Source organism: Hippopotamus amphibius, chromosome 3, assembly GCF_030028045.1.
Source record: "Hippopotamus amphibius kiboko isolate mHipAmp2 chromosome 3, mHipAmp2.hap2, whole genome shotgun sequence".
NCBI lineage: Eukaryota > Metazoa > Chordata > Mammalia > Artiodactyla > Hippopotamidae > Hippopotamus > Hippopotamus amphibius.
The window spans coordinates 132843370-132861149 of NC_080188.1; the positions used below are offsets into that span (position 1 = coordinate 132843370).

The following is a 17780-nucleotide window of genomic DNA, read 5'->3' on the forward strand; positions in this document are numbered from 1 at the left end:
AGGATTTTGCATTTGAAGAAAGGGTACTGCTAAAAAAAGAAAAGTTTAAGAGCCACTACTGTTAAAAGCCATTATTGTACCTAATAAGTGAATTTCCTCTGCAATATTTTCATAAATGGATGTCTACCTATGCTTGCATGCCTCCAGAGACAAGGAACTCAACTATCACCCTTTAGCAGTTTGGGAATTTCTCTTATTATCAGAAAACTGTTATGTAGTGAACTTACTACAACTTATATCTTATGTACAGTGGCTCTAGTTCTGCCTTGAACCATATAAAGTAGATCTAAGCCCATTTTTTTCTGACAACCTTTATTGATGTTGAACATCTTTTCATGTGTTTATTGGCCACTTGTGTATCTTTTTTTTTTTGTACTTAAATGTAGTTTAATGTGCTTTTTATTATGTTTAAAAATATTGTTCTAAGGGATCTTCCTGGAGCAGGGATCAAACCCGTGTCCCCTGCCTTGGCAGGCGGATTCTCAACCACTGCGCCACCTAGGAAGCCCCCACTTGTGTATATTATTTGGAGAAATATATATTCAAGTCGTATGCTCATTTTTAAGTTGGGTTGTCTTTCTACTTTTTTTTTTAACTCTTTTTTTAGTTGTGATAAAATATACGTAACATAATGTAGCCTTTTTAAAAAATTTTTAAAATTTTTGGCTGCATTGGGTTTTTGTTGCTGCACGTGGACTTTCTCTGGTTGTGGCCAGTGGGGGCCACTCTTCACTGCGATGCCTGGGCTTCTCATTGCGGTGGCTTCTCCTGTTGTGGAGCACAGGCTCTAGGCACATGGGCTCAGTAATTGTGTTGCACGAGCTTAATTGCCCCACGGCATGTGGGATCTTCCTGGACTAGGGATCGAACCCATGTCCCCAGCATTGGCAGGTGGATTCTTAACCACTGCACCACTAGGGAAGTCCCAGTTTAGCCACTTTTAAGTGTATAGTTCAGTGACATTAAGTACATTCACATTGTTGTGCAGTCATCACTACTATTCATCTCCAGAATCCCTTCATCTTCCCAAACCAAAACCATATAATAATTTCCATTCCCTTCTGCCCCGAGGCCACCCCTGGCCACCACCATTCAAGTTTTTGTCTCTATAAATTTGACTACTCAGGGTACCTCATAAAGTAGAATCTTATAATGTTTGTGCTTTTGTATCTGGCTTATTTTATCTGGCATAATGTCTTCAGGGTTCATCCATGTTAAGGAATGTATCAGAATTCCATTCCTTTTTGAAGCTGAGTGATACGCCATTGTACGTGTATACCACATTTTGCTTTTCCATTCATTCGTCCATGGATTTTTGGGTTGTTTCCATCTTTTGGCTAATGTGAATAATGGTGTGAACATGGGTGTACAGATATCTCTTTGAATCTCTGCTTTCATTTCTTTCGGGTATATCCGAGAAGTGGAATTGCTGGATCATATGGTAATTCTATATTTAATTTTTTGAGGAAGCAACATACTGTTTTATACAGGGGCTGTGCCATTTACATTTCCACCAGCAGTGCACAAGGGTTCCAATTTCTCTGCATCCTCGCCAACATTTGTGATTTGCTGTTTTTGTGATTTGTTTTTTTAATAACAGCCATCCTAATGGATGTGAAGAGGTATTTCATTGTGATTTTGATTTGCATTTCTTTAATGATTAGTGATGTTGAGCATCTTTTCATATACTCACTCGCCATTTCTATATCTTCTTTGTTTTTTACTTTTTTGATGGCATTGTTTGCAGCGTGATTGATAGATCACTTGCTGAATTTCATATATCCTATGTCACTAGCTTTTCCTTGATTAACATTCTTCTAAGAGTCAAAAAAGGAAAAAAAAATTAACACACTTCAAATCAGTAGGTGTTTGTTAATTGCTTACAGTGTGCTTGGTACTCTTTTAGGAGTTGGAAATACAAAGATGAATAAGATATAATCTGTGTTCAAGAGGATCTCAGTATTTCTTGAAAAAAAATTTTTCCTAAGGGAAATCATACTGGCTCCTAGTGATCATCTTTTCTGTAAGTGAATTAAAACAATCTTGATTTTCTATGCTAGACTCTTACCTAATGTTTGAAAGGAAATAGTGGGGATGACCTGTCTGCTCCATGATATCTGAGGCCTCAACTAGAAAACGCAAAGGCTGGAAACGAAATAATTTGAAGATCCATTTACTCACATGCCTTGGGTTGATTCTGGCTCTTTTCTCTCCATATGGGTCTTTCTACACGATCTCTCTGCTTAGGCTATTTTGGGCTTCCTTATAACCTGAGAGAGGGATGGACAAAGGGATGGAGGGATGGAAGGAGGGCAGATAATTTGAAAGTTGTGCAGTGTTAGTTCTGCCGCCTTCTATATCTTGAGGCAGTCAGTCATGAAGTCCTGCCCAGAGTCAAGGGGCTAAATATAAATACTTGCCTGATTAGAAGTGACAAGATTCTGGAAGACTGTGAGGGACTGGAAATAATATCATGGTTATTTGGAAAATAAAATCTCCCTTACCTACTCAGTACTAGGCTAACCAGGCTATGATTTTAACTGGTTTTTAAAGTTAGAGTAACCTTTGACTTCATATCCCTCCCATTTTCTATTTCAGTATTTCTAAAAGATTACTAGAACAGTGCATATGTTTCATGTGTTGGCTCTTGGGAATTAATTCATCTGGCCAGGAGCCCTAAGTGCACTTGGAATGCTAAGCAATATTTTATAATTTCCTCACTTTTTTTTTTCAGTTCTCTCAAATCAATATTTGTTCTGTATTTTTCAGTCTGATAATCATTCTCTTTGACAAATAAAATAGTTGAGCAATCTGCTTTGCACTCTGTCATCCATTAACATAAAATTGTCAACCCGTTAGGAGGCTTTCTTTCCCTGAATACAATTTTAAAAGCCCCTTTTTGTTGTCCTTGACATTTTTGCAAGCCTCAGCTCATTCTGGGTTTTAGTCTCCTGATTCTTCTAATCAAATTATGCCATTGTTCTCTGCTTGTCCTTTGTTATGAGGCTCTTCTTCTGCCTTTTATATTTATCTTGTTAGTCTGAGTTAATCAGAGGGGTGTCTAGCCAGTTTTTTTGGTTTCTTTAGACATTACTCCTTTCTCACTGTGACCATTTTTATTACATAGGATTTCTTTTTGAGGTCTTTTCAACCTACTTGAGTTGCTTCCGTTTAGAGTGTGGAGTATGTGGTCTGATTATGCTCAGCATTCTCTATCTAAACTGACTTTCCAGGATGAATGTTAACTTAATCCAAAGATGCCTGTTCTTTGCATTTCACTAACCATTTCTCTCTTGAGCATGAGCACTAGGTCCAGAATATAGCAGTGTTGGTTGCCCTTGATGGAAATGTTTTGGCAGATAGACAAAGCAGAACATGATCTAAAAAGGGGTTAGAGGGACTTCCCTGGTGGTCCGGTGGTTGAGAATCCGGCTTCCAATGCAGGGGACGTGGGTTCTATCCCTGGTAGGGGAACTAAGATCCCACATACTATGAGACAACTAAGCCCACGTGCTGCAACTACTGACCCCACGAGCCACAACAAAGCCTTCGCACCGCAACAAAAGACCCCACATGCCACAAGGAAGATCCTGCATGCCACAGCTAAGACCTGACGCAACTAAATAAATAAATAAATATTTTTAAAAAATAAATAAAAAGGGGTTTGATGACAAAGTATTTCACAACTACTGTGGATTAAGAAACATACTAAATCCAGCAAAATTGGATTTTAAGTTTGGGATAGGTAATTTATTAGGGAATGAATGATATGCTCAATTTGGATATTGTGGGGTATATAGTAAGAAAGTTCATGGATAAGTGTATGTTATATGAAACAGTGGATAAATAAAACTCAGGTGTTTTTTCACTTTTGTCTTATGACTGGAGGAATGGAAGGACCCAGGTGGTTGTATTCTAGTGTTTATTTTGTAACTGTATGCAACTTTGATGTTTTTGACCCATATTGTTTCTTCTTATGAAAGGGATATTTTGAGTTTTAATTGATTCCTCCTCTCAGCTTTGTTAGTGATGCAGTCTGGAAAAGGGAAGGATGCTTCTTAAATAAATCAGTGTTCTTATTTTCAAATTAGAGAGTGGAAACACAGGAATGTGAAAGCTGTTTGTTTTTGTTTTGTGATAAGTAGTTGCCTGTTTCCAAAGTGGTTTATATTCTCTTTGCCAAGATGGACTCTCTATTATGGTGTCATCTATTCCTTTTTTAAATTGCCTTTGTGTGTTTCTTTTCAGCTGGTCTCTTCCCATGGCGATGTCCGTTTGCCACCGTGGCACTGGTATTGCCTTGAGTGCAGGTATGTATCTGTGTTTTTATGTGCATATCAACACACAGACACACACACACATACTTCTTTGAAAAACTTTGCTGTTTCTGTGACTCTTGGCAGTGCCTCCTTTGCAACTCAGCAACTTGATTTAGAGAAAATGATAAGTCCATTTAAGCTTATGGTTCATTCATTTCTTTAACAATTAATTATGAGTTCCCATAATGCTCAGGTTCTTTTCTTAGCCAGCTTTTTTCATTTTCTTATTCTTTTTCTTATTTTTTCTTAGCCAATTTTTAAATCATCCCTAGCATGTCCTGATAGTATATTTACTGACATTAGAGGGAACAGATACAGAAATATAATGGAGATAGGCTGGCTGACTGAATATTGACCACACATGGTCCAAGATTAATCTTCAACCTTATTCTTTCAGAAACTCAGTTTTAGCACCCATTTTTCATCACCTAGAATTGATCAGGTGCAGAAACATTAACTCATTCTTTAATCTCAGAAAATCTTGGTTACCAACCAGAATGTCTATTTATTTATTTATGTAATATGAGATGCAGCTGCAGAGTGAGTCATATGCTGGTCTTAGTGTATCCTTTTCAGGTAGTAAGGTTTATTACAGGTAGGATGTACAGATTATAATCAGGTTTCTGAAATCTGATGGATTTTTCACAGTAGGGAAGTACTTTATAAGAGGGTCAGTCATATATATATATGTAAAATATTTAATCTTATATAAAATATAAATTATTATATTTATATATTTATATTTAAAAAATATATTTTTTGAGGATCAACTATATTTTAAAGTTTTTTCTGGCTAGTGCTCGAGACATGGACATATTTTTGTTTTTCATCATATCCTTTCGGGCCCCTCCTAAGTTTCTCTGGAGTATGTTTTTACTGAAGGGGTCATCAGCAGGACTGGTTCAAGTACAGGAATCCTGTATCTAGGGAGCTGCTGCTGAGACATTGGCAAAATTATCTAAAGCTAAGTCTCTGCTATTCACAATTAGATTAGTTTTGTTAGTAATCAAGTAAGGATAGGAATTCCCACCTAAGATCCGACGTTATCAGTCCTGTGTTACCATTCCTTTGGTTGGTAAAGAGGAAATGGAATCCAGGTATAAGGATGATTGGTATTGCCTGAGAATCTGTATAGTTTCTGGTTTTTAACCTGCTTGCACTGAAATAATAAGATATATTTCAAGATTAGGCTATTCTAACTATAAATTCATAGTTATTTCTGCTTACTTAGACTCCTATAATTTTTAGATTGTTGCTTTTTGCTTAGTTTGGTGGTACTGATAAGCAGATTTAGTCCTAAAAATCACTGGAAGGACAAGAGCAGTTTATTTATTAGGCTGTAGTTTTCATTATTATCTCAAATATAAAGTGGTATATTTATTGCCACTGAATGAAAAAAAAAGGATGTTGACTCTTTCACAGACAAAAAAGTATTAGTTTGCTAAATATGGCTAAAGTTGAGTGTATATTTTTTTCACAACTGAATGTAATAATTTTTTTTTTCTATCTTTACCCCTTTGAATGACCTTGTATTTATTAGCATGTATCCTGTTCTTCCCGAACCTTCTCTCCTAATTCTGTAATAGAACATAGTAGCTATTTTCTGTAGGGTAGTAGTTACCATGTTTCCCTTAAATGGGGAAGGTACCTACTTCAAAACTGGAAGGTTACAGAGTTTTGCTAGGTGGATGATTTAGGCAACTTTGTTGCCTTTCTAAACCTCAGTTTATTCCTTGTTTTAAAATGGGCATATTAATAATGCCTATTCCAGAGTTGATGGCATTTCAAGAAACTACATTCTGGATGTCAGCTTATGAAAATAGGAATGAGAAGCGTGATAAATTTAATAGCAACAGTCTCTTAGAAGATGACGTGTACTGGACCAAATGGCAAGAAGAATTAGATCATTTCACCTGAAATGAAGTCAGTCCGAGCAGCTGTGATCTTTGCAATCTGTGGCTCTCCTCCAGTCTATTTTTCACACAACAGCAAGAACAATAAAAAATCTTTTGAAAATAAGTTGAATCAGGTCACGCTTAGAATCTTCCTATTACTGTATTTGCCTTTGCACTTAGATTAAAATTCAGCTCTCTACCATGGCCTAAAATGCTCTCCCTGATTTGGGCCTTGCCTAACTCATCCTGCCATTCCTCCTCTTGCTTACTCTGCTGGTCTTTGAATTCCTTGAAACAGGTAAAACTCTTTATCACCCCAGAGTCATTGCATGTTTCATTCCCTTGATCTGAAATATTCACCTCTACATCTTGCTACACAGTGTATAGTTAGTTCCTTAGATCTCAACAAAATTGTCAACTCAAAGTGTACTACCACTGTATCTAAAGTAGTAGCTCCTGTTTGTTTCTGGTTCTATTGTTAATTTTCTTGTTAATTTTCTATTTCACAGCACTATTCCTTAATAGTTCTTATGGCACTGATTGTTTCTTTCATAACTTTTATTATATAACTTGTAATTATTTTATTTGCATACTTTTTATAAATCTGTCTCTTTCATTAGAATGTAAACTCTTCATAGAGTAGGAGCAGCTATCTTATTTACCATTCATATCCTCTAGCACTCAGTAGGTGCTTAGTAAAACTTTATTTACTAAATGAATACAACCATGTAAATCACTTTGCTTGTAGTGGTCATTTCAGATATGTTCATTCCTCCTAACTTCTAATTAATCTCCTGTTACGCATTAGGATTTGGATAGTGATAATAATGGCCTCTACCCTCAAGGGTAAAAGAGTCTAAGGAGTAAGAGATAAATATTTATAATGCACTGTGATAACTTTTTAATAGAGATATGAGATTCCAGAGGAGAGACCAACTCTGCAGGAGTTGCAGAACTTGAAAGAAGGATGAGTAGGAGAATTCATGAAAAGGAGGTGGAGGAGGACTTTCCAACAGACCAAACTACCTTATGCAAAGGCACAGGGTTTGGAAAGCATCCAGAGTCCTGGATAATGATAACTAGGTCTGCTTGTTTAAGAGTTGTGTTATGGGAGAAGCAGCAAAAGATAAGGCTTGAAAGTGCACCGAACAGTAAAGGACTTTGACTGCTGTGCTAAGAAGTTGGAACTTGATCCTGTAGACCATAGGAAGTCATAAAGGTTCATGTTCTCATTTGTTTCAGTAACAAAACAAACTGGCCTAGACAAATCCATGATTAGGTATTTATTCAGACTGTAGAGATTTTGTGGCCAATATATAAATTCTAAAAAGCATGTTGAGCTAAAAAAGCATGACACTAATTTGACTTTAAATAGAATTTATTGAGGAAGAACTTTACTAGCAATCCTTTAAAAGGTGGATAGAGAAGGCTAGTAACACTCTTCCATTGCCTAGGTTCTGTAGGGATTAAAATACTCATGATTTTTCATAGTGACAGATGGTATAAAAATCTAGGCGAAATTAGGTAAATTCCTTGAGAATAGCAGGTAACTGAAGCTGCAATATGAATGACTGGGAAAGGGTAATCAACATGCAACATACAACACTGAAAAGAATGAGATTCAAGAAAGAAAATATGAGTGCCAAACAACAGATATTTTAGAGGAATGCAACTATTCATAAATTCTACAATTAACTCGAATGGGTAGAAGAATGGTCCTGAATGTTTTGGATAGTCTTTAAAAACAGATCAGATTGGAGAATCCGAACTTCAGTGAGAGGTCACTTGACTGTATAGGCAAACCTACTGCTCAGGCAGTTGCTTTTTTTCTAGAAAAGCCAGAGGACTTACAGATTTGTAAAGTAACTAATAGAACTCTGAAATGACTGGTTTTTGGTCTGGGCTTTTCATGAGATGAGACCTGAGTTATTGATTCTCAAATGTGATGTGTTATACCCTGGTCATTTCTGACTGAGACAGTGTAAAGAAAAAGAAAAGAGCACAAACTTTGGAGTTAGATCTGAGTTCAATTCCAGCTGTGTCACTAACTAGCTACTGTATCATCACTTCCTTTTCTAGTTATAATAATGCCTAGTTAGGACTGTGAGAATTAAACATGTAAGGTTCCACCTGTAAATCAGGGTTCCCATGACCCCTTCCTCAGGTTTGATAATTTGCTAGAAGAGCTCACCGTAACTCAGGAAGCCACTTTATTTAGACATACTGTTTTTTTGTTTTTTCTTTTTTTGGCCATGTGGCTTGTGGGATCTTAGTTCCCTGATCAGGGATTGAACCTGTGCCCCCTGCCTTGGAAGTGTGGAGTCCTAACCACTGGACCACCAGGAAAGTCCCAAGACATACTGGTTTTTAAAATAAAGGATCAACTGCTTTGTTCTAAAAACCAAACGGAGGAGATACATAGGGCAGGGTATGGGGGAGCTGAAAGGGGAGTGTGTGTGGAGCTTCCATGCCCTCTGGGCACACCACCCTCCCAGCACATCTTAGTGCTTAGTGACCTGGAAGCTGTCCAGATCCTGTAGTTTAGGGGTTTTATGGTGGCCTCACTGCCTGAGCAGGATGGATTCAATCTCTGGCCATTGGTGATTAGCTCAATCAGCAGCCACTCCCAGATATGGTGAGGGGGTCCAGGGTGGGGGCCAGGGTGTGGACAGGGAAGGGAGGCAGGTATAGGACTAAAAGTCCCAATCCTCAGATCATGCCTTAGTTTTTCTGGCAGCTAGCCTCCATCCTGAAGCTGTCTAGAACCACCCCCCCCCCCCCCCCCCCATCCCCAGCTACCAGTTATCTTATTAGCATACAAAAAAACTCTCACTCCAGAGATTCCAAGGGTTTTAGGAGTTGTGTGCCAGGAACTGGGAGAAAAAGATCAAATATGTATTTCTTATTGTATCACATCTTCAAACAAGAAATATCAATCAGTTAATTCAATCAGAAGTGACTTTGGCCAAAGCTTTCCTCGTTACAAATGAAAAGTATATGAGAAGAAGTTAAATATGAAATTTCCTAAATCTTCCTCTGATGTCTAGTGTACTGGGAAGCAGAAAATAGCATCTCCTCTTAGAACCTGAGTGCCCAAGGAGGGACTCCTCTAACAGCTAAACAGTTTAAATTGGGAAAATAAAGCCACTGAAGCTGTCCCATCTAATCACTAAGAAAAGTCAAATGGTGCTTTCACTTGGCTGCCAAGATCAACTTTAGCCTGCTCCTCTGCAGTTAAGTGCTACATACAGAACTGCAGATTGTCAGGGAGTCCTATTGCCACTTCCAGAAGCCATCATAAGCTCTTTCAGACACTTCTTCCCAGCAAGCCCCTGCAGATGTCTGCAAAAGAAAATGAAAACATCTAAAAGGGCCTTGCTGGACCTGTCCAAATGATAATTAAAACTCAGGTTGGCAGCACCTGGTTGCTGTTTTATCTAAAGTGTTGTCAAACTAACCTCATCATATATTCTGCCTGTCTTCTTCCCTGCAGCGTTGCAGAGAGGTGGAGGTGAGGACGGAGAGGTGTATTCACGCATTGAGGGAAAACAAAGCATTTCTGAGAAGCATTTTTTTTTCTGGTGACTGTTTTTCTAGGTTACCCCCTCTTGGCAATTCAAGGACTAAGACGTGGAGTAGGAAGGGCTAAGAATATGATTTTTAGCTGCAAAGGATCAAACATTTTCTGAGAGGTAAAAGATTAAATAGTCCAACTATTAATGTAAATAATAATCACTACCAGGCCTGTATTAGGAGATATATATATATATACACACACACACATATATTTACTTTATATTTAATATATCCTGTATTAGTATATATATATAAATATACATATATTTAATTCTCACAATCCTAACTAGGCATTATTATAAGCAGAAAAGGAAGTAATGATATAGTAGCTAGTTAATGACAGAATTGAATGTCTTAACCAAAGTTTGTGCTCTTTTTACTCTCTATACTGCCTCTGACTGGAATGACTGGGATTCCTAACATATGACATGTCACATTTGAGAATCAATAATGTCCCATCTCACAAAAAACCCAAGAGAATAAAACAGTAATCTCAGAGTTCCATAAGTCCCGTGGCTTTTCTAGAAATGAAGCTGACTGCCTGAGCAGTAGGTTTGCCGAATCTCTCACTGAAGTTCTGATTCTCTAATCCAACTTGTATGAAAGTCACTGTGGAACAGGAAATGAGGATGGTAATGTCCAATCTAACTTCTGAGGTTTGAGATGTGCAGTATCCAACAACATATTAGTAACTGTGGTTATTTAAGAATTAAATAATTTTTCTTTCCATTTGCATGGATAATTTTTTTTCAAATCACTACTTGTTAGGACATAAATATTTAAGTTTGAGGGACTTCCTAGGTGGCACAGTGGTTAAGAATCCACCTGCCAATGCAGGGCACACAGGTTCCATCCCTGCTCCGGGAAGATCCCACATGCCACGCATGGAGCAACTAAGCCCATGCACCACAACTACTGAGCCTGTATTCTAGAGCCCGTGAGCCACAACTATTGAGCCTGTGCTCTAAAGCCCGTGAGCCACAACTGTTGAGCCTGCATGCTGCAACTACTGAGGCCCACGTGCCTAGAGCCCTGCTCCACAACAAGAGAAGCCTCCGCCTACCACAACTAGAAAAAGCCCGCATACATCAACGAAGACCCAACACAGCCAATAAATAATTTATATTAAAAAAAATTTAAGTTGTTTGAATCTAAGTACTTAATAAACAGAACTGTTGGGTTTTTCCTTCTGGCTTAGAGGTACCATGAAAAAAATTCCTGAAAACACTGAGGTACCATGGAACTGAGATAGTTTGAGAAAGTTTAGGAGGAAAATATGACCCAAGAGCATTCAAGGATCTTTGACAGTGGATAGAAGGGAAGCTAGATGATCACAGGAGCCCCCAGTATCCTTTGAATTTCAGTGCAAAACTGAAGTTCCGAAACAGCCATACACATGCCTCAGATACCAGGGCAGACGCAGCTCTGACCTGTGCACCAAATGTGACAACAGTCTAATAACTGAGTCCCAGGAAGGGCCACTCAGTAACACTAACCTCTAGAAGACCAGACTCTGATGTGGCTGCCTCATCCTAGGGTATGAACTGCATGGCTTCCTTCAGCCTTTGCTTCTATGAGTGCCACAAAATTCTGACACATCTGAGGTTTTGTCAAAGAACTGGAAGCTATGGTAGTTATTCTCAGCACCAGCGTTCTTCCAGACTGATGGAAAAATGGACGGTGCCCAAAAGTTTTTAATTTTGATGAAGTCCAATTTATTATTTTGTTGCTTTTGGTTTGGTGTCATATCTAAGAAACTACTGCTAATCCAGGGTCATAAAGATTTACTCCTGTGTTTTCTTGGTTTTATGGTTTTAGTTCTTTATTTAGGTGTCTGATCCATTTTGAGTTAACATTTCTGTGTGGTAGAGATTTGGATGATTTAAAGATTTTCTCTGTCTTTTCCTTGAACTGAATGTACTGTTTATATTTTTTCTTACTGAGATGATATAGATGCCATCAGAGGTGACTTCTAAAATGGCGGTAAAGTTTTTATAGAGAGCAATATTGAAAGAAGGAGTAATATGCTAAAATATATGGCAAATTTAAGAGATTAGGGTCAGATTCTAAGTAGCCTATCTTCCACTACAAATGTGAACATTATTTTAAATCTTCCCCATTTTAAAATGGTTTAGAATTGTGTGAAGTCCTAGGGGCTGTCCTAGGATCCAGTGTTGTGTGTTACATTGGTTGTAGCTGGTGGGCAGCTGTGACGGGCTTACTTTGTTTCTCCTCAGGGGTTTCTCTTTTTGGTTTGTCGGCCCTCTTGGTCCCTGGGAGCTTTGAGTCTCATTTGGAACTTGTGAAGTCCCTGTGTTTGGGGCCAGCGCTGATCCACACAGCCAAGTTTGCCCTCGTCTTCCCTTTCATGTATCACACCTGGAATGGGATCCGACACTTGGTAAGTTAATTGTAGACTTCTACATTTTCTGGTGAAAGGAATGGAGAGGCTGGAAGGATTTTCTCTTTCCTGGTCTGGGTTTAGTGCTGTTCTTAAAGTTAGTTGTGCTGGACCTTCACTCAAGGGCCTCGTGGAGAAAGGTAAACTAGATGCCCTGTGCATTGCCAGGCAGCCCAGCCGGTGATGTAGCTGAGCACTGGATGTAGGCCTGGCAGATACCCGCAGGGTCTCAGTGAACTCTTTTAGTTTTAAGAGGGGTGTTTCTAAAAGAGACCCCTGAAGCCAGGCATAGAAGGCATATTTATCAGACAAACAGTTCATTGTTACCTGTTGTATCAGGCACTGTTGTAGGCATTGGGGATTCAATTATGAGCTAGATAACATAGTAACTGCTTTCAGTCCAACCTTCCTGTCAACACAGAGTAGCAAATCTTGCTGGAGTCAAATATACTGACTTTTATTATCTTGACATTGGATTGTGTTAACTGCTTTGTTTTTTGTTTGTTTTGAGCTATTAGAGAGAATGGGGCCAACTTTAACAAGAAACTGGGTGCCTAGGATCCCAATATTGAGTTTAGGAATCTTTTGATACCTGAAATCTGTCCATGTTGCCTCCAGCATGACCTTGGGATCAGTTCAAACTGGTGTCTCCTCTTTATTAAGGAATTAAAGCTTAATCAAGCCTGCCTCAGGTCAGAGGTCAATCTTTCCTACAGCATTTTAAGATTTATATTTTGTGGTCTCCCTACCCCTAGTCTTGCTTCCTTTCCCAGGAAGATAATTACAGCTTCATTCTTTCTGGTTTTCCATTATTTCTCAATTGAAGCCATCTGTCAGTGGGATGCTCCTGCCTTAATTTGACCTTTTGTAACTTTCACATCAGAGCCTAGAGACAAGCACTTTCTGAATTTTAGTCTGGCCCAGTAGACAGTGTAATGGAATCAAAAATGTGAGGGACTAAATGATCTATAATATTAAGTGTATCTATCCACTGTTCCCGGGGGCAGTGTTCGGTTTGATTCAAAATGACTTCACTTCCCTCAGGAAGAGGGAATGGAAAGGGAGGGCATTTCCATTAATGACTTCTTATTCCACAGAACAAAGCTCCCCAATGAAATCAGCTGATCAGCTTCCTCTGTTGGCATCCTGGCTCAGGCAGGGACTTGCCATATATTTGCTTTTGTCCCAGTATGGGGGGAGGGAAAGGGAAGAGCTTTTATAAAATGTCAGAACTCAGTTAGGCTTTTCTTAAGCCCTGAAATCTGCTTTTGTTTGTTCTAGCAAGTCCTGGCTCTGAGTGTGGGACAGGATTTTATCTGTTCTCTATGACAGTCCATAGCTCCTGCACTCTGAGCTTGATAATTGCCTTGCCAGAAGATCCAGTGGGGGAGTGGAGGGTAGAATTGATGTAAGAGAGTAGGAAGTGACAAGGTCTCTGGTCTGCTAGAGAAATCCACCCCCCATCCCCCCAATGACCACTACCCAGTAGGACTTGATTTTTTGGTAAAACACTGTGCCTTTATAAGCAAACAGCTTTTTGTGGCATCTCTTTGACACCTGATCTTATCCAGGTAGAAGCTCTTTGGCAGTTGAGGTAGGGGCATCTTCTCAGCTTGATTTTTTGGGGGGCTCTCTGATTTTCTCTGAAGCATTCCTAATTTAGTCAGTTTTACATTCAGAGTATGGGTGTATGTGTGTGTTGAGGCAGTCGTGTGTGGAAAGTGTGAAACCTGAAGACTCTACTTTTGCCCAATGGGATCTTTTAGAGTACAATATGTTAATGTCCCTTGGGCACAAGAGAGTCTAGATCAGTATTTTTTTTTTTAAAGAACTTTTATTGAGATATAATTGACATACAATGAACTGCATATATTTAAAGTGTACAACTTGATATTTTTTTTCTTATTAGTAATGCATGTATGGCAATCCCAATCTCCCAATTCATCCAATCCATCCCCCTCCCGTTCCCCCCCCCTTGGTTTCCATATGCTTGTTGTCTACATCTGTGTCTCTATTTCTGCCTCGCACACCGGTTGATTTGTACCATTTTTCTATATTCTGCATATATGTGTTAATATACGATACTTGTTTTTCTCTTTCTGACTCACTTCACTCTGTATGATAGTCTCTAGGTCCATCCATGTCTCTACAAACATCCCAATTTTGTTCCTTTTTACGGCTAAGTAATATTACATTGTATACATGTACCACATCTTTATCCATTCATCTGTTGACGGACATTTAGGTTGCTTCCATGTCCTGGCTATTGTAAACAGTGCTGCAATGAACATTGGGGTGCATGTGTCTTTTTGAATTATGGTGTTCTCTGGGTATATGCCCAGTAGTGGGATTGCTGGGTCATATGGTAGTTCTATTTTTAGTTTTTTAAGGAACCTCCAAACTGTATTCCATAGTGGCTGTACCAATTTACATTCCCACCAACAGTGCAAGAGGGTTCCCTTTTCTCCACACCCTCTCCAGCATTTAATGTTTGTAGATTTTCTGATAATGGCCATTCTAACTGGTGTGAGGTGATACCTCATTGTAGTTTTGACTTGCATTTCTCTAATAATTAGTGATGTTGAGCAGCTTTTCATGTTCCTCTTGGCCATCTGTATGTCTTCTTTGGAAAAATGCCTATTTAGGTCTTCTGCCCATTGTTTGATTGGGTTGTTTGGTGGGGTTTTGTTTTGTTTTGTTATTTAATTTTTTAGAACTTTTATTGAGATATAATTGACATACAATAAACTGCATGTATTTAAAGTGTACAATTTGATTTTTTTTTATTAGTAATGTATATATGGCAATCCCAATCTCCCAATTCATCCCTCCCCACCCCCTCTCCCTGCTTTCCCCACTTGGTGTCCATATGTTTGTTCTCTACATCTGTGTCTCTATTTCTGCCTTGCAAACTGGTTGTAGATCAGTATTTTTTTTTTTCACAATGCAAAATTTATTTTATTTTATTTTATTATTTAAATCCTGGGATGAGAGGGAACTCAACAACCTTTTAGATTAATCTTTGCTACCTAACTTACCAAGGGAGTCAAAAGACTTGATACAAGGTCATTTTAGATGTAAAACAAGAATAACATGGAAGCAAAATTATTACATACAAAACGTAAATCACAGCAAACAGTGGGGAGAGGGGTGGGCAAGATAGGTGATGGGGATTAAGAGGTATAAACTACTAGGTATAAAATAAATAAGATTAAGGATGTAATGTACAGTACAAGTATTTTTTAAATTGTGTTTTTTTGACTCAATGGGTAGAAAATCAGTTTAGTAGGTTGCTACCAACAAAAAAAGAAATTTAAATAGAATACAACACACATGATAATGATAAATATTGCTTATTGTTTCATGAACTTTTATATATTATACACACACAGACATACACAAACACACACACACACACTGGGTACTAATTAAAAAGATATTTCTTAGTTGGGGGTGGGGGGAAGGTCACAGTGAAAACAGAATTGAGAAATAGTGTTCTAGATCCCAAAGAGTACTTTTAAAAAATACTAGTCCTCTGACGGACAAATGTTCCTTCTCAGAGGGGATTCTGTGGTTGACTATATCTAGGAAATGACGTATATTATATCCGTGTTTTGGAGATTAACAGTGTGCATTAATAAATTGTTTGAGAAGTTTTGTAGTTAAACTTTTGCCAAATTCATTTGATCACAGAACTTTTTTTCCCCATGTAATGCCTTTTAGCATTCTGAGGAACTAGTTTCCAAAGAAACACACTTTGAGAAACATTGATCTGGTTTTGTTGTCACAGGGAAAGTTTTATCTATTCAGTCTGGAAGTTCTTACATGTAGGGGCTGAGGATGGATCCCTTTACTGTCATTGGGATAAGTGGGTGGTAGGTATTGTAGTGTGGATTTTGAGGAAGGTGAAAGTCAGGAATAAGGGGAGAAGTGCTTTGCTCTAGAATCATGCTAAGAGGAATTGCCTGTTCCTAGGTGGAGTTCCTTTCTGAGAAAGGAGCTGTGAGAGTGACCAGAACCCTGAATGCTGAAAAAAATTTTTTTTTCTTATTTCTACAGATGTGGGACCTAGGAAAAGGCCTGACGATTTCCCAGCTATACCAGTCTGGAGTGGTTGTCTTGGTTCTTACTGTGTTGTCCTCTGTAGGGCTGGCAGCCATGTGAAGAGCCGAAGTTCCCAACGGTCATCTTCCTGCAAATTCTTACATTGACCTATCTTCCTGTTACTTTTATCTTAAGCCAGGGCAAAGTTATTCTGATTTGTTTAGACCCTTTCGTGCTTGCAGATCCTCTTGGAGCTCAGCATTAGAGTACCTTATATAACTATATTAGTGGAAAACGATCCAGTTTCCCCCTCATTTCTAAAGATGGAATGACTGCAAAAACTGCCTTTTTCTGCCCCCAGCTTGCAGCCTACTCTGGGCCTGGGAGCCCTCATTCTCTCTCCATATTAGGCCTTGATTTGTGCTGAGGGTCAGCTTTTGGCTTCTTCTTCCTGAGACAGTGGAAACAATGCCAGCTCTGTGGCCTCTGCCATGAGGACTGGGAGTGGGGCTTTGGGTTCCACTGCCTGTGGGTTGCTGGCTTAAAGGACGGTTCTGTTCATTGGTCAGAGCCCAGGGTCTTTAACACCCACACAGTGTGACTGAAAGAAGAGGGGTGGGGGTGGAGGGGAATTAGCCCACCCTGGCTAGAGGGAGATAAAGAGAGTAAATTGGCTCTTGGAGCACATGCTTTGGGGAGAAGAAGATATATAGCTTTTGATGCAAGAGAAAATCCAGAAAATTACCATTGAACCTATTAAGGGTTATTTCTCTTCCTTGCATTTCCAGAAAAACCAAGCCTCTTGTTGTCATGTTTTCTAATCCAAATTCATGTGACAGCTTTTTCTGAAACTGAATTAAAATGATTATTTTGTCTTTGACTCTCCTTGATATCTTGAGAAACCAAGACAATGGTGGTTGGGGAGGAGCCAATTTCCTCCCCCTCCCTCTGGTCTCAGGCATTTACATCCCCCAATCTGACCTTTCTCAGGAGGGAAACAATTTGTCCTACAAGTGACCACTGGAAAAATTTTCAGGGAGTTAAATGCAAGTAGGCAGGGATTTAATATCTTGCCGAAATCTCAGAGAAGGAAGGAGCAAGAAAAAGGAAGTTAAGCATGTGGAGAGCTTTTGGGTTATTGCAGGCTCCAAAATCCCACTGAGAACTGATTGTAAGCCTCAAGGTACAGTTCAGCAAATTATGATCCAGTGGAACAATGAAGGGGACAGCCAAGGGACCACGAGCTAAGTATGTAAATTTGGGGAGAAAGGAGAGTAGAGATAAGAAAGGAGAGATTGGTGGAAACCTAGCAAACATTTATAGTTTAATGAGAAAACTTGCTACTTTTATAACCCATATAGGCTAGGCTTTTGGGTCCTGAATTCCCTTGACAGGAGTGCTGTTTTGATAGTCTTTGGGAACTCTGGGGTGATCTGTCTTGTCTGTCACTCTGAGTTTTTAGCCAACCAGTTAAAGCTGTGGGTTGGAGAGAAGTAACAATGACTGTAATTGGTGTCAGTTGAAGAGGAAGACCTTACTTAGCTG

At 38.9% G+C, this 17780-nt stretch overlaps 1 protein-coding gene across 1 annotated transcript in view; it reads left to right on the forward strand.

Moving 5' to 3' along the window:
- Positions 1–17115, forward strand: part of SDHC (succinate dehydrogenase complex subunit C) — a 29743-nt gene extending 12628 nt beyond the window's left edge. Inside the window, exons 4-6 of the mRNA XM_057726570.1 lie at positions 4249–4310; positions 12028–12191; positions 16251–17115. Coding sequence (XP_057582553.1) covers positions 4249–4310; positions 12028–12191; positions 16251–16355 — 331 coding nt within the window. The 3' untranslated portion in view covers positions 16356–17115. The remainder of the gene's footprint in view (positions 1–4248; positions 4311–12027; positions 12192–16250) is intronic.
- The last annotated feature ends 665 nt before the right edge of the window (positions 17116–17780 follow it).